General features: G+C 48.1%; 1 protein-coding gene across 2 annotated transcripts in view; it reads right to left on the reverse strand.

Moving 5' to 3' along the window:
• Positions 1-7,595, reverse strand: part of ADAM22 (ADAM metallopeptidase domain 22) — a 661,757-nt gene extending 654,162 nt beyond the window's left edge. For both annotated transcript variants that reach the window (XM_030199706.1, XM_030199712.1), the window contains exons 1-2: positions 7,398-7,595; positions 6,845-7,005 (exon numbers count right to left, since the gene is read on the reverse strand). In XM_030199706.1, coding sequence (XP_030055566.1) covers positions 6,845-7,005; positions 7,398-7,488 — 252 coding nt within the window. In that variant the 5' untranslated portion in view covers positions 7,489-7,595. The remainder of the gene's footprint in view (positions 1-6,844; positions 7,006-7,397) is intronic.
• Between the last annotated feature and the right edge of the window lie 18,911 nt (positions 7,596-26,506).

The following is a 26,506-nucleotide window of genomic DNA, read 5'->3' on the forward strand; positions in this document are numbered from 1 at the left end:
TACCTGCAAGCTTCACGGAAGCGAGGTCTGGAAGAGGAGGGAAACATAGGACCTTTGGAAGAAGGCCTCGGCCTATCCTCAGGTAATCGTTGGGACTTAGAGTCCCCTAGGTCTTTAACAATCTTCTCCAATTCCTCTCCAAATAACAGAAGGCCCTGAAAGGGTAACCTCACCAGCCTTTGCTTAGAGGCCATGTCAACCGCTCAATGCCGCAGCCAAAGAAGGCGACGGGCAGAAACCGCCAGAGACATCTGCTTAGCCAAAGCTCTGACCAGATCATAAAGGGCATCAGCCCCGCAGGGCAGCCTCAGTGAGGGACCCCCGCACCATCCGCGGGCTGATCCACCGCCTCTTGTAACCAGGAAAAACAGGCCCGGGCTGCCTAGGAACTGCAAATAGTCGCCCTTAAGGCAAGGACCGATATTTCAAAGGACCACTTCAGCGCGGATTCTAGCCGCCGGTCCTGCATGGCTTTCAAAGCGACCCTTCTCTCTACTGGGAGAGTGGTCTTTTAGTCACAGCCGTGACCAACGCATCCACTTTAGGCATCCCAAAAAGGGCCAAGTGATCCTCACTCAGAGGGTAAAGCTAACCTATAGCCCTGGACACTTTCAAAGGCCCATCGGGGTCAGACCATTGAGCTGAAATAAGCTCCTGTATGGAGTCATGCACAGGAAAAGCCCAAGCAGGTTTCTTAGTACTCTCCATCCTAGGATTAACAGAGGAGGCATCGCCCTCGGCGGGATCATCAATCGAGAGGGCCTGCAAGGCATCAGCAATGAGAGCTGGCAGCTCGTCGCGGTGGAAAATCCGGACCGCATTGGGATCATCCAAATCCAGTGGCAAACAGGCACCCTCCTCTGGCAGCCGTCCATGAGGGCCTGCCAGATCCCTCAGACTCCCCACAGCCTGACCATGGGGTGGGGGGGCGGGGAGAAGGGATACGCGCCACTCTCAGATGGAAAATTTACCCGTCTACGTCTAGCGTCCTTCCAACGCTCGGGGAAAGAATTAACATCTGCAGCTATCCCTGGGCCATCAAAACCTGGAAGAAATCCAGAATGCAACGCAGTGTCAGACACCTGCAGCAGAGCTCTTTTTAACATGAAGGCCTTATGCATCAGTAGCACAAACTTAGGGAAGAAAAACTCACCCTGGCCCTCCACCCCCGAATTAGGAGAAGCGGAGGCTGGAGCTCCTCTAGCAGCCTCAAAACGAGGCGTCCCCGTGCACTCACACTCCTCCACAACCACGAGGATCGAGTCATGCGGCGCTTCCAAAATGGTGCCAGCTGCCAGCTCCATCGAGTGGGAAGAATCACCGCTCGCCATGCTCGTACTAGCACGAGCGTCTAAGAAGCATGTACTGCAAAGCCCTGCGTTTACCATAGCGGGAGCAGCGCTTAACTCCTTCAGCAGCCATCGCCCGACTGGACGGAAATATAAAAATAAAATGGCGGCTTTGTGCCAAAACTTACCCCGCACAGAACGCTGTCCGCGGGAACCTCCCCAGAGGAGCTTGGCACCACTGTCACCTCAGAAGACCGAGTCAACGAGCTCCGGTCAAGCTGCACGAACCAGAATCTCTGGAGAAAGCCTCAGAAATAGCAACGCTGTATAAGCGCCCCCCCCCCTTTTTTTTTAACGCTGTGAGGAAAGTTGGAGGCAGGCAGCAACAGAGGGTCTCCGGGAGGAGGGGGAATGGGTAAGGCAGGGATAGGGCGAACCTATATGCCTTTAAAGTGGGCACCACCAGCCACAACACCCCCACTCTACTGGAAAAGCACAGGAGCCACCACAGGCAGAAATCCAGGAGCTGATCAAGCGACGTCCACACCTGCTGGGAGATAGAGAAATACTAAAGGCAGAAGGGGCTAGCTGTCCAAGGGTCACTGTGGTTTTCAGTGTTCATCTGCTGCTAATGACAAGGAAAAGACGAAAGTTTATAAAGTTGTTTTTTTTCAGGGTGGGAGGTGGTTAGTGACCACTGCATGCCTTTTTCCGTTCTGTTAGTGCATCAGTTAGTCCACTGCAGTGCCCCCTAGGGTGCCCGGTTGGTGACCTGGCATGTCAGGGGAACCAGTGCACTACAAATGCTGGCTCCTCCCAGACCAAATGACTTGGATTTGGTCGTTTTTGAGATAGGCGTCTTCAGTTTCCATTATCGCTGAAAACTGGGGATGACCATCTCTAGGGTCGACCTAAATGTTGAGATTTGGGCGTTCCCGACCGTATTATCAAAACGAAAGATGGACGCCCATCTTGTTTAGATAATATGGGTTTCCCCGCCCCTTCACGGGGACATCCTGTGAAGATGCCCTCAGGAAAACTTGGGCGCCACGTTCGATTATGCCCCTCCACGCTTGTTTAAAAGAAAAGTATTTTTGAAATATAAGAGCTATTCTGAGCCCTACTTTCTGTGCACCAAATGTAGAAGTAAATGAGAGAATTCAATACAATGGTAAATATCTAATAAGCAGATTAACATCAGTGCAATCCTAATGATAATACTCTCCAAATTCTTGTATTGGTTCTTTGTTTAATTTTCTGGAATCATAAAACTAGAAAGGTGCTAGATAACCAGAACAGCCTATGATCATGACAGAATTCAAATATGTTTGGGAAAGACACAAAACACAGGAAGACAAAATTAGGAAAGGAATTAGACTAATTTGCTCAGTCATATGAAATTTGGAGGACCATGAGAGAAGAACATAAGCCAATGATAATCTGGCTTCCAGAAAGGCTAAGGTAAACTACAAAGAGCAGCCGTGGTTTACATTTAAATGTACAAGTTGCTCAGTTTCAACAGAACTCTAAGCAGCATACAGCATAAAAAAAACACATCATTCTTCATAACTGTTGTCCCCTGCTTTGATTACATTGTGAAAAAAGGCTATAAATATGTTCATATATTTATCAACAATTTTTATTGATGGCTCAATAGAGCAAAGATAAACACCAGACACTGCAAAATGTACAAAATTCCAAAGATCTCCAAAATACACAAGAGTTATCCAAAACAAAGGTAAGGTTAGTCATCAAATTCTTTAATGTTTTTCACCCCAACCCAATTAAAACACACCAATACCTGTAAACCTCTGGAATCCATACAACTCCCTATGTCAGGAAAAAAAACTATACCAATCCCCCACACCCTCTCAACAGCTGGGTACCAACAGAAATCCGAGGGTCCATGCTCTTGTGATCCTAAGATCTGATCAAGAAATAGAACCCATGATAAAATATTTAAAAGAAACACTAATATCAGTGGTATGGCTACTTTAGGCTCGGAGGAGAATGGGATAAAGGACACAGAGTAGCCATAATCATAGTCTCTAAGCAGGATTTGGAAAAATAGTGAAATGGTAACAAACAAGGCCAGTGTTAGCCCTGGTGGCTCCATATATGGGTGCAAGAGGGGGTTATTTCTAAAAGTACCACCAATGTCTCTCCCCTAGTTCCAAGTGATGGATTCTTAATCTCTCCCTCACAGCTCCTTCCTGGCTTACCCTCTCCCCTTTCTCCTCTCTATTATACCCCACCCTTGGTCACTTCCAAGATGGAAGGAAGCCCCTTCCCAAGTGATGTTTTCCCCAATCTTGCCCCTTCTTGGGGGACTGGTCCTGTTCTCTCCACCCTTTTATAATCTTTAGCTGGGTTCTCTCCAGCCCTCGCTCTCCTTATATGGTTGGACCTGTGCACAGCAGGGATCTTCATGCAGCAGCAGTTGAAAAAAAAAGGAGGGAAAAAAATCAGAACAGGGCCTGTAATGTTTTTTTTTTAATTGTTGCCACTACCTAAATATTTCCACTGGACCCAAGACCAGACAGATGAGGTGAAATGAGATCTGAAGAGAGCATAGGAAGGGGCCATCATCTGAGAAGGTATCATAGAGGAGAACCTGTCATCTAGGCCCATAAGCCATTTAGGAGAGTGGTGGGTAAAGGAACTGCCATCTGGAAAAGGATCATGAAGGGGAGAGTCCCTAGAAGGGACTATGGGAGGTGTTCATTTTCTTCACCCCACCCCCTTCCAGCTCCTTACTTTCTGGTGAATTCCATAGAGTGTAAATGCAGCACTTTTTAAAAACGCTGAACTGCTAAGGAAGAGTTGAATAACTTATTTCAGGAAAGCCTTCTTAGTCTGTATTTGAGATGCAAAACCCGAAGAAGCCATACAGTTTAGGGGGGTGAAGAACTTCTGTGCATGAAAGAGGAGTGGGACTTGTGTGTGCTCATATGTGATGATGTTAAGGTGGCCAACAGCAATTCCTTAATTTACAAACATTTAAACTACTAAATTCAACCAATATTCATAAATGAGTAAAAATCACCCTTTTGCTAATTTATGAATAGAATTTGGTTGACATTTCAACCTATCACAACAGACTGAATCAATCATTTCCTTCACAAATATACAAAATCACAATGCTTGCTCGACTCCTGTCCTAATTATCTCTTGAAACCAGCCCCTAAGATTTTAATTGATCACCTATATTCAAGTCTAACTTAAATGTTATCTCAGGGTATATTCCCTACTTAACTCTGAACCCGAAAAATAGTCAAATTAGTATTACTATCAGTGTTATTATCACCCAATAACCATCTCAAATTTTAAGACTGATAATTTTACTTATTCTTTGGATTCAACAATGAAAATCTTGGGGATCATAATTGATCAGTTTCATTCTTTTGATTGCCAAATTTCTAAAGTAGTCTCAAATGTCTTTAATTCATTGTGGAAATTTAAAAGATTAAGACCATTCTTTTCAAGATCAGTCTTTTGCACTTTAGTTCAGTTGTTAGTCTTAACCAAATTTGACTATTGCAATTCAATTTATGCAGGTATTAAGCGGAGTCTCCTAAGAAAACTACAAACTGCACAAAACACGACTGCCTGCCTTATATATAGTTTGCCGCGTTACGTTAAAAAAATCTCCTGTTCTTAAGGATCTAGGGTTACCTATTAACAAAAGAATTTCATTTAAGCTCTGTCTTCTTGTTCATCAGATTCTTTGTGGTATCTTACCATCTTATATGATAGATCTCATTAAGTTATCCCCATGAAATGCTACCTCATCATCTAGAGAATATCTCATATTACATTTCCCAAGTTGTAAAAACTTAACCTACAAAACTAATTTTTCTTACCAAAGTACCAAACTCTGGAACTCATTACCCAAGTATATCAGACATCAGTTGATTATATGTCATTTAAGAGTCTACTTAAACACCACTTCTATAGATCTATGTTCAGCTAGTATGTTCAGTTAGCATGTTCCGATTCTTGTATTAATATTAATTGTCTTGTAATGCTTCTTGTTAATTTGCTATGTAAGCCACATTGACCCTGAGATTTCTTGGGAAAATGTGGAGTAGAAATGTCATAATAAATAAAATAAATAGTGAGAGGAATGGCCACCAGAAAAAAAAAGTGATAATGCCTCTGTATAAGTCCCTGGTGAAACCTCATTTAGAATAGAATATTGTGTACAATTCTGGAGGCCGCACCTTCAAAAAAATATAAACAGGATAGAGTTGGTCTAGAGGGCGGTTACTAAAATGATCAGTGGTCTTCATCATAAAGTCTATGAGAAGAGACTTAAAGATCTCAATATGTATAATTTGGAAGAAAGGTGGAAGAGAGAAAATATGATACAGAAATTTAAATACCTCCATGGCATAAAATGCACAGGAGGTCTCTTTCAATTGAAAGGGAGCTCTGGAATGAGGGGGCATAGGATGAAAGTGAAAGGGGACAGGCTTATATGAGCCAGCTCTGTGGGTGCTATGAGTGCTTGAGCACACCCAATATTGAGAACACTTCTCGACTGTGTCCAGGAAGTGCTAATTTCCATTGCGATTAACACCCCCACTCATTTTGAAATGTTGGCTCCTATGGAGTAACCTGAGGAAATACTTCTTCACAGAAAGGGCGGTGAATTTGGTGAACAGCCTCCCAGTGGAGCTGGTGGAGACAAAGACTATATCTGAATTCAAGCACATTTGGAACCAGGGACATAGCCAGAAGTTGATTTTGGATGGAGCCCAAATGTGGTCTTTTGGGTGGGGGGGCATTTATTTATTTGTTGCATTTGTATCCCACATCCTCTCAGTCCCCCACCCCACCCCACTGCTGCTGTTGCTGCATCCTTCCCTGGATCATACCTTTGCTGGCAGGAATACTTAAGTCCCACCAGCAGAAGTTTCACCACCAGAGCCCTGCTCGTGCTGTTGGGGCTTGAGCATCATCACCAGCCATGTATTGGCTGCCGCAATTTTGGAGGGAGGCCTCCGTTGGCTACACCACTGCTTGGGACAAGTGCATAGGATCTCTAATGGAAAAGGAGAGATAATAGATGGCATGAATGAGTGGACTAGATAGGCCATATGGTCTTTATCTGCCTTCATTCTTCTCTGTTCAGAGGGAGCCTCTCCTGAGTCCTGCCTGCACAGCTAAAGTTAATGAGCAAGTGTTAGCCCAAATGCACAAGACTATACAGGTAGAGCTAGACCATCAGAGCTATTACAGACTATTCTGAAATAAGTTGCTCAACTGTTCCTTAGTTACCAGATCAGCACCTGTAAAAACTGCTGCATTTGCACTCTGTGGAATTCACCAGAAAGCAGCTGGAGGGGGATGGAGGTGGAGAAAATGTGGCCGCCCTCTTTTTGGAGATACTTGGTATGAGTGAGTTAGAGAACAGATTTCAATCAGCATTCAACCAGCAATCTTTGTTTGAGGAACACATCAGATTTCTATGCCTAACATCTCAAAGAGCAGGCGAGATCCAGCTTGTCCCCAGCCCCAGCGAGAAAGGGAGTAAGAGGCCGTCCCACTACCTGGCCGAGAACAGCGCTGCTCCGGATCCGGGTATCCAGTGTGTTATGGGCCGTCTGCTGATCGTCCTCTTTGCGGTACAAGAGACGGAAGGGTACAGTGGTTTCCTTGTCCATAAACCTGCTTTCGTGCTTTCGATGTTTCTCCCTCGGCGAGGCATCGCCTCCAGAGGAAAAAGAAAGCGAATTATTCCACTGCAAAGAATCTTTACACAGTCAAACTGCGGAAAAGCCACGAAAGACAAAGCAGCAGCGCATCGTTAAGGTTTATGACCAAGTGGGGCCATTACAGTGCAAAATGCTGAGAACATGCTGCAAAAACATCCTTGTCTCATACATCAGACGCTCTCCATTTTTTTACATGGTTTGTTGATTGCTTACAAAGATGAGTGTGCTATCGGTTTGCTATAAACAAGAGATGTTTTTCTGGAGCTACTGAAATGTATCTTAATAGCGTAAATGAAAGCATGCACTATGGATCAGCAAAATGACCGACTTTAACTAGAAATCAAGCATGCAGATGTCATTTCGTGTTGCCCTGTAGATAGGAACTTACCTGCTTGTGTGTGCAAGCTAGGGCTATAAACCAGGCAAAAGACTCCAAAGACACAAAGCATCAAAGAGATACCACAGCGTGCCGTCTGCATGGCTGCTGGCGTTTTGTTCTCCTTCAAACCAATACTAGATGCGTGTTTGAATTCTGAACCATTATTTGCTTTCTCACATTGCTCTCATATTCAAACCGGGTGCTTCCTTAGTGCTGCATTGTGTTGTACTGGTTTCCATTAGGATCCTTGTGCTTTTACTGCATTGGGTGGTTAGCTGTAGCTAAGTGGCTACGCAAGCGCCGCCCATCTCATCCACATGCACAGCCACATCCTAGAAGACTACATCAATATTTCTTGCTCCCCTGCAGGACCAACCTACATCCTTGGATAGGGAAGCGGAGCAACTAGGGATTGTAGTAAACTGGGAAGTGCAGAATGGTTCTGTGCCCACCCCGCTTGTCGGTTTTCTGGCAGACAGGTGTGAGGTACCTGTTCTCTCATGGTAATGAGAGAGAGCAAATAATAAGCACTGCGTGTTCAGTCGGGCTTTGCGTGTACATTGTAGTTTCATTTATATGTGGGCTCCCTAGGTGTCTGCCCGGCAGTCCGACCGCCTACTATGTCGCCAAGAGGCCCCAATGCCGACTGCGGGGAAGGGGGGGGGGTCACAACCGCTCTTCCCTCGGACCTTAGGCACGTAAAGTGAGAACCTGAGTTGCGGTTGCTGCTAGCTCGCTAAGAAAGCATTGAAGACATTATTATTATTTTGGTTTAGTTTTCACTAACCGCGTAGACTGGCTGCCGGGGCCTGTGGCACGCGCACGCCCTCCCACCTCTAGCTTAAATCCCGAAGGCCCACCGGCGCAAGGAAGGATTAGGCAACGGATCGCGTGCTGTGCTGTGGCGCATGCGCGTCCAAGCGGTTGTGTAAACTTTGGGGGCTAACCCCGGGGTTCACTCTGTTTCGGTGTCATCATCCCGTGCAGGTGTCACCAGAGGGAGAGCCAAAAAGGGTGTGTAACCCAACGTTGGCAATGCCTACTCGGTTAGTGTGGAGGACCCGGAAAGACGTTATGCACAAGGGGTCTACATAGACTTCTCTGTCTGGGGGCAAAATAACTCTCTGAAAATTTTGCGGAACAGGCATCAATGAAAATGGACCAATGGGACCAGAGTTCCAGAGAACTAGTCCCTGCAAAAAATGGCCCAATGTATTTGTATGGGATAAGCCATTCCACCTTCTACAGCATAAAAGCCTTGACAGGGTGAAACCTAGCAGTTAGATGTTTTCACAGACAGCAGGATTGATAAGGCATACAAGTAGATGACCTCATCTGACAGCATGGAATTGTTCTCTCAGAGCTCATAACTTTAGTGTAAAAGATGTGAGCACCCATTCACAGCCTTTCCTGTGTCCAGTGTCCTCAGCTGGTTCCAAAGCTCAAAACAGTGGAACAGCTCTGGAGAAGTTGGGTAAGATTGTGTGCCTTATCAATCTTGTTGTCCACAGCAAACAGCCATTACAGGTGAACAACATTGTTTTTTTTCTATCAAGGAGGAAGATTAAATTAAGCACACAAGCAGGTGACTCCCAGGCTTAGGGCTGCTTTGCATTGAATTATCTTTAAGTCTTTGGAACATTCACACAGTAGAGTGTGAACATTGGCAGTTGCCAAGGATCAACTGGCTAGTACTGCTTGATTAAAAGCACTATCTTGTGCTGAAGTCTGGTCCAAATAATAGCATGTAGTAAAGGGACAAAAAGACCAAGTAGCAGCCTGCAGATGGTGTCCAATAAGGCAGAGTTTAGGAGGGCTACTGTGATTGCAAATCTGATGAGATTGAGGTAGGAAAGCCAGTGCTGGGCAGACTTCTACGGTCTGTGCCCTGATTGAGGCTGATTTGGATGGGCTGGAGTGGAGCTATTCAGGGGCTTTGACAACAGCTTCAGAAATGTTGGAATGGGGCCAGTGCCGGGCAGACTTCTATGGTCTGTGCCCTAAAAATGGCAAGGATAAATCATGATCAGATATACACATAATGTTTGAATTCATACCATATGTAATGAGTTTATGTGGACATACTGGATGGACCATACAGGTCTTTATCTGCTGTCATCTACTATGTTACTATGACGTGACCTTAGAGCTGAGAGGAATATCTGCTTGTCATAGCAGAATTGTATACAAGAGGCAAGCCAGTTTGCTAGGGTTCGTTTTGTAACTGGCCTACTATTACTTTTTAGAGCAAAGGAAACAAATAGTTGAATTGACTTCCTCAATAATTTAATTCTTTCTAAGTAGCAGGGCAAGAGTCCATTTACAATCCAGAGTATGAAGGGCCTTCTGAGTATTTGAATGAGGCCTTGAAGAGAAGGTTGTAAGCACTGTTATTTAATTCAGGTGGAAATGAATGAAAACAGAGGGTAGGGTTAAATGGCCATTTCTGTCAGTGGAGGAGAGTGAATAGCGGAGTGCCGCAGGGATCTGTACTGGGCAGGGACGTAGCCAGACTTCCGTGGGAGGGGGGTCCAAGGCCCGAGGGGAGGGGGCACATTTTAGCCCTCCCCCGGCACCGCCCCCCCCCCCCGCCGCCATTGCCGCCCCCCCCATGTCTTTTCCGACCCCCCTCCCGCCGCGAACCCTCCCCCTCAGCCGCCTACCTTCACTTTTGCTGGCGGGGGACTCCACTCTCCACCAGCCGACGTCCTCTCTGTCCTGTTCTTGTTGCATGCATTGCTGATGTCCTGCACGTTGTATGTGCAGGACGTCAGACTCAAAAAACAGAGTTCTGTTCTCTGAGTCTGACGTCGCACATACAACGTGCAGGACGTCAGCAATGCATGCAACAGCAGGAGCAGGATGGAGAGGACGTCGGCTGGCGGCGAGTGGGGTCCCCCGCCAGCAAAAGTGAAGGTAGGCGGGGGCAGGTTTGCCGGGAGGGGGGTCCAGACTGGAATCTACGGGGGCCCAGGCCCCCCTCAGGCCCCTCGTAGCTACGCCACTGGTACTGGGACCGGTGCTATTTGGCCTAGTGGTTAGAGCACTGGTCTTGAAATCCACAGGTGGTTGGTTCAAATTCCTCTGCTGCTCCCTGTGATCTTGGGCAAGTCACTTAACCCTCCATTGCCTCAGGTACAAACTTAGATTGTGAGCCCTCCTGGGACAGAGAAATATCCAGTCTACCTGAATGTAACTCACCTCGAGCTACTACTGAAAAAGGTGTGAGCAAAATTCAAATAATATAATAATAATATTTATAAATGATCTGGAAATCAGAACAAGTAAGGTGATTAGTATTCAAGGTTGTTAAAACACATGTAGACTGTTAAAAAATTGCAGGAAGACCTTAGGAAATTGGAAGACTGGGTATCCAAATGGGAGATGAAATTTAATGTGGACAAATGCAAAGTGATGCACATTGGGAAGGGTAATCCAAATCATAGTTACCTGATGCTAGGGTCCACCTTGGGAGTCAGCACCCAAGAAAAAGTTCTAGGTGTTATTGTAGACAATATGCTGAAAATTTCTCTCCAGTGTGCATGCTAGGAATTATTAGGAAAAGGATGGTAAATAAGACCAAGAGTACTATAATGCCTCTGTTTCGCTCTATGGTGCAACCTCACCTTGAATACTGCATTCAGTTCTGGTCGCTGTATCTAAAAAAATATATATAGTGGAATTAGAAAAGGTTCAAAGAAGAGCGACCAAAATGATAAAGTGGATGGAGCTCCTCTCATATGAGGAAAGACTAGAGATTAGGGCTGTTCAGCTTGGAAAAGAGATGGCTGAGGGGAGATACAATTGAGGTCTACAGAATTCTGAGTAGTGTAGAACATGGAGAAGTGGATCAATTTTTTTACTCTTTCAAAAAGTACAAAGACTAGGGAACACTCAATAAAGTTACATGGAAATACTTTTAAGACAAATAGGAAATATTTTTTCACTGAACGAATAGCTCTGGAACTCTTTGCCAGAGGATTTAGTAACAGCGGTTAGCATATCTGGATTAAAAAAGGTTTGGACAAGTTCCTAGGGGAAAAGTTCATAGTCTGCTATTGAGACAGACATGGGGAAGCCACTGCTTGCCCTGGGATTGGTATCATGGAATGTTGCTACTATTTGGGTTTCTGCCAGTTACTTGTGACCCTGGATTGGCCACTGTTGTAAACAGGATACTGGGCTAGATGGACCATTGGACTCACCCAATATGGTTATTCTTATGTTCTTAACCTTAATTAAAAATTTGGGATGAGTTCAAAGGAAAGCTTTGTGAGGGTGGAATTGGCCTTTTATATTACCAATACTGAAGCTCACCAAGGGGCTAATTTTCAAAGCACTTAGACTTACAAAGTTCCATAGGTTACAACTGGGCTCATTTTTTAAAAAGAAAAATGTCTAAAAAGTGTCATGAAGCACCACTTGGACATTTTTCTTCTTAAAACGTCCAAATCGATATTTTCAAAACCTGTTTTGCAAATGTCTATCTATGCAATTCGTCTGCAATGTGTCCAAATCACAACGGGGCATGTTGTGGCATTTCAGGTGCGGGATGAGGACGGGCTAAGGGTGATCTTAATGGACATTTTATAGCCATAAGGGAAAAAAATGAAAACATCTAGAGCTAAAACTTCAATGTTTTGGTCTAGATTTTTAGAATGAATAAGGCACAGAAAGGTGCCCTAAATGACCAGATGACCACTGTAGGGAATCAGGGATGACCCCCACCTTACTCCCTCAGTGATCACTGGCCTCCCCCCCCCCCCCCCCCCCACACACAAAAAAGTGAATAAAAATATTATCAGCCTCAGATGTTATACCCAGGTCTATTAGGGCAGCATGCAAGTCCCTGGAGTAGTTTAGTGGTCAATGCGGTACCCTGTAGACAGGTGGACCCAGGCCCACACTTCCCCCTACTTGTTACACTTGTGGTGGAAACTGTGAACATTCTAAAACTCACCAGAAATCCACTGTACCCACGTATAGGTGTCCCCTTCATCCATAAGGACTATTATAGTGGTGTATAGTTGGGGGTAGTGGGTTTTGGAGGGCTCAGCAGACAAGATAGGGGAGCAACGGTGAAATGTGTACCCAGGAGCATTTATATGAAGTCCACAGCAGTGCCCCCTAGGGTGCCCCATTGCTCTCCTGGGATGTCTGGGGGACTAGTCTACTAAAAATGCTGGCCCCCTCCTACATCCCAATGGCTTGATTTTCTATGGTTTGGGGGTTTTTTTTTTTCCAAAAATGGCCTGAAAAGATAAATGCACAGAGCATAAAAACTTATTACTAACGGTATTTTTAGAACAAAAAAAAAAAAAAAGACGTTTTGCGTTTTCAAAAATGGTGTTTGTTTGTTTTTTAATTCGGATTTGGGACATTTAGCGCAAAACGTCCAAAGTCCAACTTGAAAATGCCTTTCTACGTAACTTTGTAAGTCTAAGTGCTTTGAAAATATGCCTCTAACTATCCTAGCTTTAGTAATAACTTCTAGGAAATGCATTCTCCAAGTTAGTAATTTCAGATGCACTATTTCTAGAGGATTTACAAAAAAAAAAAAAAACTTCCTGAGTGAAGTGAGGACTAGATTCCGGTCTCAAGATACAGAGATCTTCTGTAACAGTTGTACATAAAATAGGCATTTCAAGAGCTGTGATTGTGAAGCTCGGAGGTTATCAACTGAGCTTTGTGTGCTGGCAGCGATGCTTTCTGATAGAAGAAGTTTGAAGCCCAAGATGATAAGAGTGGTTTCCATATCATCAAGCTGATCAATCCATAGACTGGTGGGTTGTGTCCATCTACCAGCAGGTGGAGATAGAGAGCAAACTTTTGCCTCCCTATATGTGGTCATGTGCTGCCGGAAACTCCCCAGTATGTTCTCTATCTCAGCAGGTGGTGGTCACACACAGCAGCAGCTCTGGCTAGGCCTCCAAGCCTAATTTTTAGGTTTTGTTGAGTGCCTGGGGTTGAGGGCTCTTTTGAGCAAGTGCAAACCTGGTGGTGCCAGGTCCCTCCTTTTCTCCCCCCTCCCGCTGGCTCCGTTAAAAAAAAAAAAAATTTTAAACGTCCTTAAAGGCGTTTATTTCGACGTTTATTTAAACGTTCATTGCAGCTACTCACTGGGACACCAGTTCGTTACAGCTCGGAGCGGACAGCAGGTAATTTTTACCTTTTATAGCGGGCAGGGGGTTCCCCGATTCTTCTCCTCGTGGCATATGGCGTCGGAGGGCGAGGGCGCAAAGGGTCGCTCCCCGGATTGCTTGAGCGCTTCTAGAGGGGATGCGGGGGTCTTACAGCCTGATTCGCACTTGTTGGGTGACAGTTTTGTGACCGATGAATGTCCCGGTCCTTCCTCCGGCGTGGCGGTTTTTCCCGCCATAAACGCCCATCCCCCGCTCCTCGCCTCCGCCATCTTGGCCGGCCACGCGGCTCGGACGGCTTCTTCGTGGGCCGCCCTTGAGGTTGGAGACATTAATGCCATGAACGCCCTTAATTTGGGCGACGGCACAAAAGCGGCTAAAGTTAAGCGCCGTTCTTCCCGCGCGGCTCCTTCGCGGAGTGTCGCGCCGGACGCCATTTTGGATGCGCAGCATGTCTCTCCCCCGCTCTTGCGAGCGCCGGTTGAGGGTGCGTCTAGGGCTGTTGCCCAGGCTGCGGAAGTACACAGTCTGGGGGGTTTCTCCCCGAGTTTGTTTTGCTGCTGCATCAGGCTTTCCTCATGCAAAACGCTGCCCCTGCTCCCTCGTCTGGTAAAGAGGTTGAGGTTCCCAGAGGTAAACGCCCTCGGGTTGATTCCCAGGCCTTGGAGGACTTTGTCTCCTCCGATGTAGATGAGGGCAGCGTGTCTGAGGTCTCCCAACGGTCCTTTGCGGATTCCTTGGAGGAGACGGATCCCCGCTCGGATGGAGCGGATGACCCCTCTGCAGCGCGGCTTTTTAGCCCAGAGGATTTGCCCAACCTGTTGTTACAGGCCATGGACACTTTGAAGATTTCCTCTCCGGAGGACGTCTCTCCCTCAGCCCCTGTTGGCTCTGCCATTATGCTGGGGACGAAGCGCCCGCCTAGAACCTTCCACGTGCATGATGCCATGCACACCTTAATTTCGGCTCAATGGGATGTCCCGGAAGCGAGCCTTAAAGTGGCTAGGGCTATGTCCCGCCTCTATCCTTTGGCTGTGAGTGAACGTGAGGCCTATCTGTGGCCTACCGTGGATTCTTTAATCACTGCGGTGACTAAGAAAACGGCGTTGCCGGTGGAAGGTGGCACGGCCCTAAAGGACGCCCAAGACAGAAGATTGGAGGCGGCCTTAAGGTCGTCCTTTGAGGCGGCTGCTTTAAGTTTGCAGGCCTCAGTTTGCGGCTCCTATGTGGCCAGGGCGTGCCTGACTATGGTGCAGCGGGCTTCCCCCTCGGATCATTCCTTGAGGGCTGATTGGCCGGCCCTGGAATCGGGCTTAGCCTATTTGGCAGACTTGCTGTATGATGTCTTGAGGGCCTCAGCTAAAGGCATGGCTCAGACAATCTCTGCGCGGCGGTGGCTTTGGCTGAAACATTGGTCTGCTGACCACGCCTCTAAATCCCGCCTGGCTAGATTGCCTTTTAAAGGCAAGCTGCTCTTTGGGGTCGAGCTGGACAAAATCGTGACCGATCTCGGCACGTCTAAGGGCAAGAAATTACCAGAGGTCAGGGCTCGGGCTAGTACTCGTCCCGGTACCTCCAGAGGACGGTTGCAGGAAGCCCGTCGGTACCGCCCGGGCAAGTCGGGTTCCTCTGCCCCCTCTTCCTTCAAGAGGAATTTCTCCCCCAAGCAGCATTCCTTTCGCAGAGACCGCCGTCCCGGAGGTGCTTCCTCCGGTCCTCCCCCAGGGTCTCGTACCCAATGACGGGGCCTTGGTCCACGCCCCAGTGCAGATTGGAGGATGGCTGTCCTCGTTTCTGGGCGAGTGGACCACAATAACTTCAGACGCGTGGGTGCTGGAAGTCATCAGAGACGGCTACAAGCTAGAGTTCTGCCGACCCTTAAAAGACGGGTTTGTACTCTCTCCCTGCAAGTCTCCGGTCAAAGCTGTGGCAGTGCAGCAGACCTTGGACAATCTGATCCGCCTGGGCGCGGTCGTTCCTGTGCCAGAAAGTCAGCTTGGCAAGGGACGTTACTCCATTTACTTTGTGGTACCAAAGAAAGGAGGTTCTGTCCGGCCTATCCTCGACCTCAAAGGGGTCAATCGGGCCTTGAAAGTGCGGCACTTTCGCATGGAGACTCTCCGCTCTGTTATAGCGGCAGTGAAGGCAGGAGAGTTCTTGGCTTCCTTGGACATCAAGGAAGCGTACCTGCATATTCCCATCTGGCCTCCTCATCAACGCTTCCTGCGTTTTGCAGTCCTGGGACGACACTTCCAGTTCAGAGCCCTCCCATTCGGGTTGGCTACTGCTCCGCGGACCTTTTCCAAAGTAATGGTGGTCATCGTGGCCTTCCTACGAAAGGAAGGGATACAAGTCCATCCTTATCTGGACGACTGGTTGATCCGAGCCCCCTCTTATGCAGAGTGCGGCAAAGCTGTGGACCGGGTAGTTGCTCTTTTGAGCTCCCTGGGATGGATCATCAACTGGGAGAAGAGCCAGCTGCGCCCGACTCAGTCCCTGGAGTACCTGGGAGTTCGATTCGACACCCAAGTGGGCAGAGTGTTCCTGCCAGACAATCGGATTGTCAAACTTCAGGCTCAGGTGGACCAGTTCCTGGGAGCCTCTCCTCTTCGGGCTTGGGACTATGTGCAGCTGTTGGGCTCTATGACGGCCACGATGGAAGTAGTGCCCTGGGCCAGGGCTCATATGAGACCACTTCAACACTCCTTGCTGCAGCGCTGGACTCCGATGTCGGAGGATTATGCTGTGCGACTTCCCTTGGACCCAGCAGTGCGCAAGGCGCTGAGCTGGTGGCTGCAGACAGACAAATTGTCTGCGGGAATGCCTCTGGTGACCCCAGAGTGGATTGTCGTCACGACGGACGCCTCTTTGTCGGGCTGGGGAGCCCACTGCTTGGGAAGGACAGCGCAGGGGCTCTGGTCTCCTGCAGAGGCAAAGTGGTCTATCAACCTCCTGGAACTCAGAGCCATTCGGTTGGCGCTTTTGGAGTTCATCCCGGTACTGGTGTGGAAGCCTGTACGGGTCCTGTCGGACAATGCCACGGCTGTGGCCTATGTCAACCGCCAGGGAGGTACCAAGAGCGCCCCTCTAGCCAAGGAGGCTATGTATTTTTGCCAGTGGGCGGAAGTGAACCTGGAGCAGCTTTCAGCAGCCCACATTGCCGGAGTCATGAATGTCAAGGCGGACTTTCTCAGTCGCCATACCTTGGAGCCCGGAGAGTGGCAGCTATCTGCTCAGGCGTTCTTGGACATCACGAAGCGCTGGGGCCAGCCGAGCCTAGATCTGATGGCGTCATCGGCCAATTGCCAAGTGCCGCGCTTCTTCAGCAGAGGACGGGACCCTCGATCCCTGGGAGTAGATGCTCTTCTCCAACAGTGGCCGACACAAGAGCTCCTCTATGTGTTCCCGCCCTGGCCCATGGTGGGCAGGGTGCTAGACCGGGTGGCAAAGCATCCCGGCAGGGTAATCCTGGTGGGTCCGGATTGATCAGGCTCTCAGTGGACGATCCTCTGCGACTGCCAGTGGAACAGGGCCTGTTACATCAGGGTCCCGTGGTGATGGAGGATCCCTCCCCCTTTGGTCTTACGGCCTGGCTATTGAGCGGCAGCGTCTGAGGAAGAAGGGCTTCTCAGACAAGGTCATCGCCACTATGCTGAGAGCGAGGAAGCGCTCTACTTCTACTGCTTACGCCAGGGTTTGGCGTATCTTTGCAGCGTGGTGTGAAGCAGGCTCTCTTTCTCCCTTCACTGCTCCAATTTCTTCAGTGTTGGCGTTCCTGCAAGAAGGTCTGGAGAAAGGCCTGTCGCTCAGTTCCCTTAAAGTCCAGGTAGCGGCTCTGGCTTGCTTCAGGGGCCTCCTGAAGGGTGCTTCCCTGGCTTCACAGCCAGATGTGGTGCGCTTTCTCAAGGGAGTTAATCACCTGCGCCCTCCTCTGCACTCAGTGGTGCCTGCGTGGAATCTCAACCTGGTGCTAAGAGCATTGCAGAAGCCGCCTTTTGAACCCTTCTCGAGGGCATCTCTGAAAGACCTGACGTTGAAAGCAGTCTTTTTGGTGGCTATCACTTCAGCCAGAAGAGTTTCCGAGCTCCAGGCGCTCTCATGTCGAGAGCCTTTTCTGCAGTTCACTGAGGCAGGAGTGACTATTCGCACAGTGCCTTCCTTTCTGCCCAAGATTGTTTCTCGCTTCCATGTGAATCAGCAGCTCTGTCTCCCTTCCTTTCGTAGGGAGGACTACCCAGAGGAGTACTCTGCTCTTAAATATCTGGATGTGAGACGAGTCATCATCAGATACTTGGAAGTGACCAATGATTTCCAGAAATCGGATCATCTGTTTGTCCTGTTTGCAGGTCCTCGTAAGGGTCTGCAGGCTGCTAAGCCTACAGTGGCAAGATGGGTCAAGGAAGCCATTGCAGCGGCTTATGTGGCCGCGGGGAAGGTGCCGCCTATCCAGCTGAAGGCTCACTCCACAAGAGCTCAGGCGGCCTCGATGGCAGAGGCCGGATCCGTCTCCTTGGAAGAGATATGCAAGGCGGCAACTTGGGCTTCGGCTCATACATTCTCCAAGCATTACCGGTTGACTGTGGCTGCACGGGCGGAGGCCCGGTTTGGAGCTTCAGTGTTGAGGTCAGGGATTTCTATGTCCCGCCCTGGGTGAGTACTGCTTCGGTACATCCCACCAGTCTATGGATTGATCAGCTTGATGATATGGAAGGTAAAATTATGTATAATCATACCTGATAATTTTCTTTCCATTAATCATAGCTGATCAATCCATAGCCCCTCCCAGATATCTGTACTGTTTTTATTCTGGTTGCATTTCAGGTTCAAGTTTAGTCTTCAGTTACTTCAGAAAGACTTCGTGTTCAAGTTCTTCCTTCACTTGGATTCTTCAAGAGTTGAGACGAGATTGTATTACAGTGAGCTGCTGCATTCCTCTCCCCTCCGTTTTACGGGGCTGGATTGAGATTTAAATTCTGCCGGCACTCCCTCCCGCTTCGTGCGGCAGCTTTGTACCCCTCCCGCTTCGGCGGTGTTAGGGTCAGTCAGCTTCTCCAGCGGTTGCGGTTGCAGGATAAGCCAGATCCCCCCGCATCGGCGGGTGTGGTGTCCCTCCCCCGCTCCGCGGGGATGAGCTGGACGGATTCCCCTCCCCCACTTGTGTGGGGATGAGCTGGGTTAATTCCCCTCCCCCGTTTCGGCGGTGGTGAGCTGGGCAGAGTGTCCCTTCGTGGGTGTAATTCTCTAAGTGCTGAGTCCTGCGGATGGAGCTTTGATATCGACATACTGAGGAGTTTCCGGCAGCACATGACCACATATAGGGAGGCAAAAGTTTGCTCTCTATCTCCACCTGCTGGTAGATGGACACAACCCACCAGTCTATGGATTGATCAGCTATGATTAATGGAAAGAAAATTATCAGGTATGATTATACATAATTTTACCATAGGTACTGCTGAATTGTTATAGGAAGGATGTAATGGGGTCTTGGCCATTAATAAAGCACTAGTTCAGAGATGATAAGTTACCCAGATCCAGGCTGGAGATTTTGGGACAGTCCTGGATTTCTGACCACCTGATCCAGTATGAATTTGTGGGAAATTTAATGCAGTGTAAATCATACTGTCAAAACTATATTCATCTTCCCCATCAGGAAAAGGTTGTCCATAATAATACTTGCTAGTGCTCTTCAACTTTCTCAACACTGATCTCTAGCTTGTACCTTAGCAGTCATGTTATGAAAATGTCTTCGGACCCCAGTTGCTTCTGCTCTCAAACCTTTTTCTTTGAAATGACAGCTAGTTAGGTGGATAGATTTCCGCAATGAACTCATTTAAACAAGCAATTGCAACTGGTAACAACATACTCCTCCTACACTTCAACATGTCCAGCGCCTTTGACATGGTTAATCATGAAATACTTCTACTTTGGAGTAAGAGGCACAGTTCTCAAATGGTTCAAAGGATTCCTGACCACAAGATCATACCAAGTAGCAATGAACTTGGACAGATCACTCCCATGGACACCTGAATGTGGAGTACCCCAAGGATCCCCCACCCTCTCACCAACTTTATTCAACCTAATGATGATACCTTTAGCCAAACTTCTAGCCAATCAAAACCTCAACCCCTACATATATGCAGATGACGTCACAATTTACATCCCGTTCTAACATAATCTAAATTAAATCACCAACGAGATCAACCAAAGCCTCCAAATAATGCACACCTGGGCAGATGCATTCCAACTAAAACTTAATGCAGAAAAAACACAATTATGTGTAGAAACCCACAAGAGACTTATGTGTTAGGCGGTGAGAGTCTGATAGGTACTGAGGGGGAGAGGGATCTTGGAGTGATAGTATCCGAGGATCTGAAGGCAACAGAACAGTGTGACAAGGCAGTGGCTGTAGCGAGAAGGTTGCTAGGCTGTATAGAGAGAGGTGTGATCAGCAGAAGAAAGGAAGTGTTGATGCCCCTGAACAAGTCGTTGGTCAGGCCCCACCTGGAGTATTGTGTTCAGTTTTGGAGGCCGTACCTTGCGAAGGATGTTAAAAAAAATGGAAGCGGTGTAGAGAAAAGCTACGAGAATGGTATGGGATTTGCGTTCCAAGACGTATGAGCAGAGACTTGCTGACCTGAACATGTATACCCTGGAGGAAAGGAGGAACAGGAGTGATATGATACAGACATTCAAATACTTGAAAGGTATTAATCCGAAAACAAATCTTTTCCGGAGATGGGAAGGCGGTAGAACGAGAGGACATGAAATGAGATTGAAGGGGGGCAGACTCAGGAAAGATGTCAGGAAGTATTTTTTCACAGAGAGGGTGGTGGATGCTTGGAATGCCCTCCCGCGGGAGGTGGTGGAGATGAAAACGGTAACGGAATTCAAACATGCGTGGGATATGCATAAAGGAATCCTGTGCAGTAGGAATGGATCCTCAGAAGCTTAGCCGAAATTGGGTGGCGGAGCAGGTGGGGGAAGAGGGGTTGGTGGTTGGGAGGCGAGGATAGTGGAGGGCAGACTTATACGGTCTATGCCAGAGCCGGTGATGGGAGGCGGGAAATACTGCTGGGCAGACTTGTACGATCTGTGCCCTGAATAAGGCAGGTACAAATCAAGGTAAGGTATACACATATGAGTTTATCTTGTTGGGCAGACTGGATGGACCATGCAGGTCTTTTTCTGCCGTCATCTACTATGTTACTATGTACTTATCTCACAATATAACACAAAAAACTTCTCCACCATAACCACACTATACTGTTCTCTTCCTGTCTCACAAAGCTTGAAAATTCTTGGAGTCACCATCGATCGAAACCTCACTCTTGATGCCCACGTGAAAAACACTACGAAAAAGATGTTCTACTCCATGTGGAAACTCAAAAGAGTAAAACCTTTCTTCCCGAGATACATCTTCCGTACCTTGGTACAGTCAATGGTAAAAAGTCATCTGGACTACTGCAACGCACTGTACGCTGGCTGCAAAGAACAAACTATTAAAAAACTCCAGACTGCCCAGAATACAGCCGCCAGACTCATATATGGAAAAACTAAATATGAAAGTGCAAAACCCTTGAGAGAGAAACTTCACTGGCTCCCACTTAAGGAACGCATTGCATTCAAGATCTGCACGATTGTACACAAAATCATTCACCCAGACGCCCCAACCTACATGCTAAACCTCGTGGACCTACCTCCCAGAAACGCCACAAGATCGTCTCGCAGATTTCTCAACCTGCACTTCCTCAGCTGTAAAGGACTAAAATACAAACTGATACACGCCACCACCTTCTCTTACATGAGCACGCAGATATGGAATGCATTACCCACAGACCTGAAAACAATCGACGAAACAACTATCTTTTGCAAATCTCTGAAGACATATTTCTTCAACAAGGCCTACAATGAGAACCTACAGCCCCACTAATCCACTTCACCAACCCATTCAGTTATGAAAGCCCACCTGCTATAAATACCCTTATAAATCCCTTCCTTCTTCCCCTAATTAACCTCTACACAATACTAACTATACCTAATATACTGGAATTAACTATGTAAGCCACATTGAGCCTGCAAATAGGTGGGAAAATGTGGGATACAAATGCAATAAAATAAATAAATCCTGCTGCATTATGGGACTTCCAGCACTGCTTTCAATGGGTAGGATCAGGTACTAACAAAAATCCCATACACCTGCTTTTTTGGAATGAGAAGTTATGGAGTAGAAACCAAGATTCCTGAGCTGGAACTGGTTCCATATGGAGGCTTTGTCTTGGAGAAGTAGGCAGACATCAACCTGTAAAACAGGTGACTAGGAGGCTTGGTCCCTGGTAGAAGGCAATTTGGGAAAAGGCTGGTGGATCTGAGGCAATACCCATCACAAATAATTGAAAGGACCTACATGTCTGTGGTGATTTTTAGCAAAATGAACCTTGCCTAACACAAGTAGGACAGGATGACTGTTTTGAAGAGAGTAGATGCAAGAAGCATGGTCAAAAAGAAGGCTGTTCCTAAAATTGATAGTGTCACCTGTTCAAGTGGGACTTTCTCTTTTGCATAGCCATAGGGCTACACTACATTGAGCCTGCTATGGTTGTTTTTGGTAATAAAATTTTTTATGGTAATACTAGTAAAAAAGGCCCGTTTCTGTCAGAAATGAAACGGGTGCTAGCAAGGTTTTCCTTGGAGTGTATGTTTGAGAGAGAATGTGTGTGAGAGATGGAGAGTGAGTGAGTGAGTGAGTGTGTTCCCCCGTCCCCCCTCCATTTATGGTCTGAGGCCCCCCTTCCACCCCCACCTCTCTGGTCTCAGGACCCCCTTCACCCCCTCCCTCCCTCCAGCGACCCTCCTCTCCCCCTGCCCCCCCCCCCCACAGCCACCAATGTCCAGTGACCCTCCTCTCCCCTGCCCCCCCCTCTAGCCACCCAGGCTGACGTAACTCACAGCTGATTCTCAGGCAGGGGGAGTAGGGAAACACGCAGAGCAAGTGGCAGGGAGCGGCGCAACAAACGACCCTCCTCTCCCCTGCCCCCCTGCAGCCACCCATGTCCAGTGACCCTACTCTCCCCCTGCCGCCATCCATGTCCAGCGACCCTCCTCTCCCTTGCCCCCCCTCCAGTCACCCATGTCCTGCGCCCCTCCTCTCCCCCTGCAGCCACCCATGTTCAGTGACCCTCCTCTCCCCCTGTCCCCCCTCCAGCCACCCATGTCCAACAACCCTGCTCTCTCACCTGCCCCTCCTTCATCCACCCAGGTTGTGTAACCAATTCTTTGGGGCAGGCAGGAAAGATCCCCGGTCCTGGCTGCTGGTGCTGAGACACTCCCCCGCTGCCGGATCGCTGTTCAAAATGGCCGCCAAGACTTCTAATGGTGGACTCGCGAGACTTCTGCTGAAGTCTTGGAGGCCGCCCTTGTAAGTATCGGCGGCCATTTTGAACAGCGATCCGGCAGCGGGCAGGCAGGACCGGGGATCTTTCTTGGAGGAGTGGCCTAGTAGTTAGGGTGGTGGACTCTGGTCCTGAGGAACTGAGTTCGATTCCCACTTCAGGCAAAGCTCCTTGTGACTCTGGGCAAGTCACCTAACCCTCCATTGCCCCAGGTACAAATAAGTACCTGTATATGTAAGCCGCATTGAGCCTGCCACGAGTGGGAAAGCGTGGGGTACAAATGTAACTAAAATAAATGGTCCATCCAGTCTGCCCAACAGTCACATTCATTATCAATTCAAGATTTAAGTCAGCAATGAACGTGACATTACATACTTGACAATGGTCTTTCTTATACTTGATTAATCAATTCCACAATCTCTTTAACTGTCTTTCCAAAGAGCTAGTCTCTAGTACGAGGAACCTCTACTAACTTAAGTCTGATGCAATAAAGTGATCTTTAATGCAAAAGTTAACCATGTGCAAAGCCTAATTAGCTATGTGGTGCCAATGCAGAGAAGTACACAGAAGACTTAAAAGCTGTGCACAATGTCAGGGCTTTAACTCCAAGTCTGAGGAGGCATAAAAGGGTTTCTTGTTCTTCTGCAGTGGCATCTATGAGGATTTAATGCCTGATTTTTTTCTTGCAAATATACAGGACCCACCAACTTTTTTGTGAGTAGTCTCCATGAAGAGCAAAAGTTAAAAGAAAAGAACAAGGGAGGAGGATTTATTTGCTACTGTAACCAATGCAGGTGTATTGGAAGTAGGGGTGTTATGCAGATGATTGCAGAGTGGAAGGATAGTTCTACCCCAGAACTCCCAACTATGACCCTCCTTCCCCCTGACACTGCTGCCACCTCCGCAATAATTCCTTTTGCACAGCAACAGAAGCTCCTCCTTTTTATCCTGCTGCTGTGCTCTTTCTGGGCCTGTCTGACATCCTGTTGGTGGTATCACACAAGTGTTAAAGGTGAGAACAGGTATTTCCTGTTTCTGGCTAGAATATAGGAAGTGCCTGTTTCTTGCGTTTTGTTGTAAAACCTGCACTATGCCAGCAACAGGAGACAATGTGGGCCAAGGAAGAGCACAGCAGCAGGTGCAAAGGGAGAAGCTTCTTCTGCTATGAAGGGCAGAGCAAGTGAGGCAGGCTTTTGGCATCCTTAGAGCTGTGTGCCATCAGCCAGTTCTTCACTGGCTTGCCTCTTATGCTGGTCCTGTCTACTGTAAAGACACTGGTGACAAGAAGAATGGATTAAAGAAGCCTGCCTGCCATACCACCAACTTGCTATCCGTTTGGATTGGATTGCAGACAGTGAGAAGGAAAGGTGTTCTGCGTGTACAACTTAGCTGAAGGGCAGGGCAGATAATGCAGAAGAGAACAGCACTAGAAGGCTTCTGCTGGCAGGGCTTGGGGACCCCCACTAGCCGAGATATGTGGAGTTGTGGCAGAGGGCAGGAAGGTGGGGCAAAATGTGGCCCCCTCCACTTTTGGCTCTGGCTCCCCCCACCCTCCCAATTTTTATGGACTGGCTATGTGGTGGTCGGGAGGGGGTCAGCAGCAGCACTGCTAGGGCTCAGCTCAGTCTTTCTCAGCGGCCCTGCCAACTAATACCTTCTATCATGGACAGGACCAGATTAAGGCATAGAAAACCGTATACAATCCTGGGGCACAGATGTTTAGGAGGGGGATCCTATCAAATGTGCTTCAGACTGAGAAGGCTAGGATTGCCAACCACCTGGCTTTTTTTTCCTCAGCATTCTGCAAATTTTTATAATATATAGAACCTAGAAAGATGGTCAAAGTATCTGGGCATTTTTCAGTGTTTAAAACCTCTATCTCCATCTCTCAATTACTTTGTTCAGTGGAGTACCAAAGGCGGGGTGGTGGGGGCGGTCTGCCCCAGGTGTCAGCCGGTGGGGGGGGGTGCTCCGCTGGCACCCCAGTCCCAACCTGCCTACCAGCTCCGTCGCCAGACGACCCGGCACCTGACCCAGCCTTTTAAAAAAATCTATGAAGCGGCGGCGCAGCGCCTCGTGTCTGCTCTGCGTGTAAAGGAAGAAAAATCACCTTGTCAGCCGGCCTTCCCTCACTGTGTCCTGCCTTCGCAGAAATAGGAAGTTACATCAGAGGGTGGGACACAGTGAGGGAAGGCCGGCCAATGAGGCAATTTTTCTTCCTTTACATGCAGAGCAGACGTGAGGCGCCACGCTGCCGCTTCATAATTTTTTTTTCTTTTTAAAGGCTGGGTCAGCTGCCGGGTCGTCTGGCGACGGAGCTGGTAGGCAGGTGGGGACTCAGATGGGAGAAGGGGGCTGGAAGTGGGGTCTGAGAAGGGGGCAGGGGGGAGAATGGGGCTATGCCTGGGACAGGTGGGAGAATGGTTCTGGGGCTGAAAAGGGGGGCCCTAATGCAAAGCATGTGGATGAAGGGGACTGGAACTGGGGGTTGAAAAGGAGGGTAGGTGGGATAAGGGGCCAGTACTGGAACTGAGGGCTGAAAAGAGGCAGGGGCTGAAACTGTGGGGGCTGAAAAGGGGACAGGGAGAAGTAGCTGGGGCTGAAGCTCGGCACTGGTGGGAGAATAGGGCTGAGGCTGAAACTGGGGACTGATGGGACAGGGAGAAGTGGCTGGGGCTGAAGCTCGGGACTTGTGGGAGAATAGGGCTGGGGCTGAAACTGGGGACTGATGGGGATAGCGGGGCTGAAAAGGGGGGCATGTGGGAGATGTGGGCTGGGGCTGGAACTCGGGGCAGGTGGGATAATGGGGCTAGTAGAATTGGGGGCCAAAAAGAGGGGGCAGAGAGAGAGGGGACAGATCCTGGATGGAAGGGGGGGGGCGAGAGGGAGGACAGACACTGGATGGATGGGAGAGGGAGGACAAATGGTAGATTGAAGGGGCAGAGAGAAAGGGTCAATAGTGGTTGGAATGGATAGAAAGGGCAGACAGTGGATGAAGGGGGAGAGAGAGGGCAGATGTGGATGGGAGAGAGAAGGCAGACAGTGGATGGAAAGGGCAGGGAGAGAGGGGACAGCAGAGAGGGCAGACACTGGATGGCAGAGAGAGAGCGAAGACAGATGCTGTATGGAAGGAAGACAGTGAAAAGATGAGGAAAGCAGAAACCAGAGACAACAAACTATAAATAAAATATATATTTTTATTTTTTTGCTTTAGGATAAAGTAGTATTGAGGCTGTGTTAATAAATGTTTATAAATAGAACATGTAAATAAGAATCTTTGTATTGGACTAATTTTCATACATTTTACTTTCGGAGAACAAAACCCCCTTCCTCAGGTCAGGATAGGATACTGTAACAGCACTATACTGTATTGACCTGAGGAAGGAGGTTTTGGCCTCTGAAAGCTAAATGTATTAGTCCAATAAAATGATATTTGTTGGCCCTTTCCTAAAAAAAAAAAAAAAAACCTCTTGGCTCTGCATATAGTGTGCTCTGTTTAATCTGCTCTGCATATAGTGTGCTCTGACTGTTGTGATTTGATTGTTTCTAACTGGTTTATTGATATCTGTAAATCTGAAAAGGAGATTTC

The sequence above is a fragment of the Microcaecilia unicolor genome, chromosome 1 (assembly GCF_901765095.1).
Source record: "Microcaecilia unicolor chromosome 1, aMicUni1.1, whole genome shotgun sequence".
Lineage (NCBI taxonomy): Eukaryota > Metazoa > Chordata > Amphibia > Gymnophiona > Siphonopidae > Microcaecilia > Microcaecilia unicolor.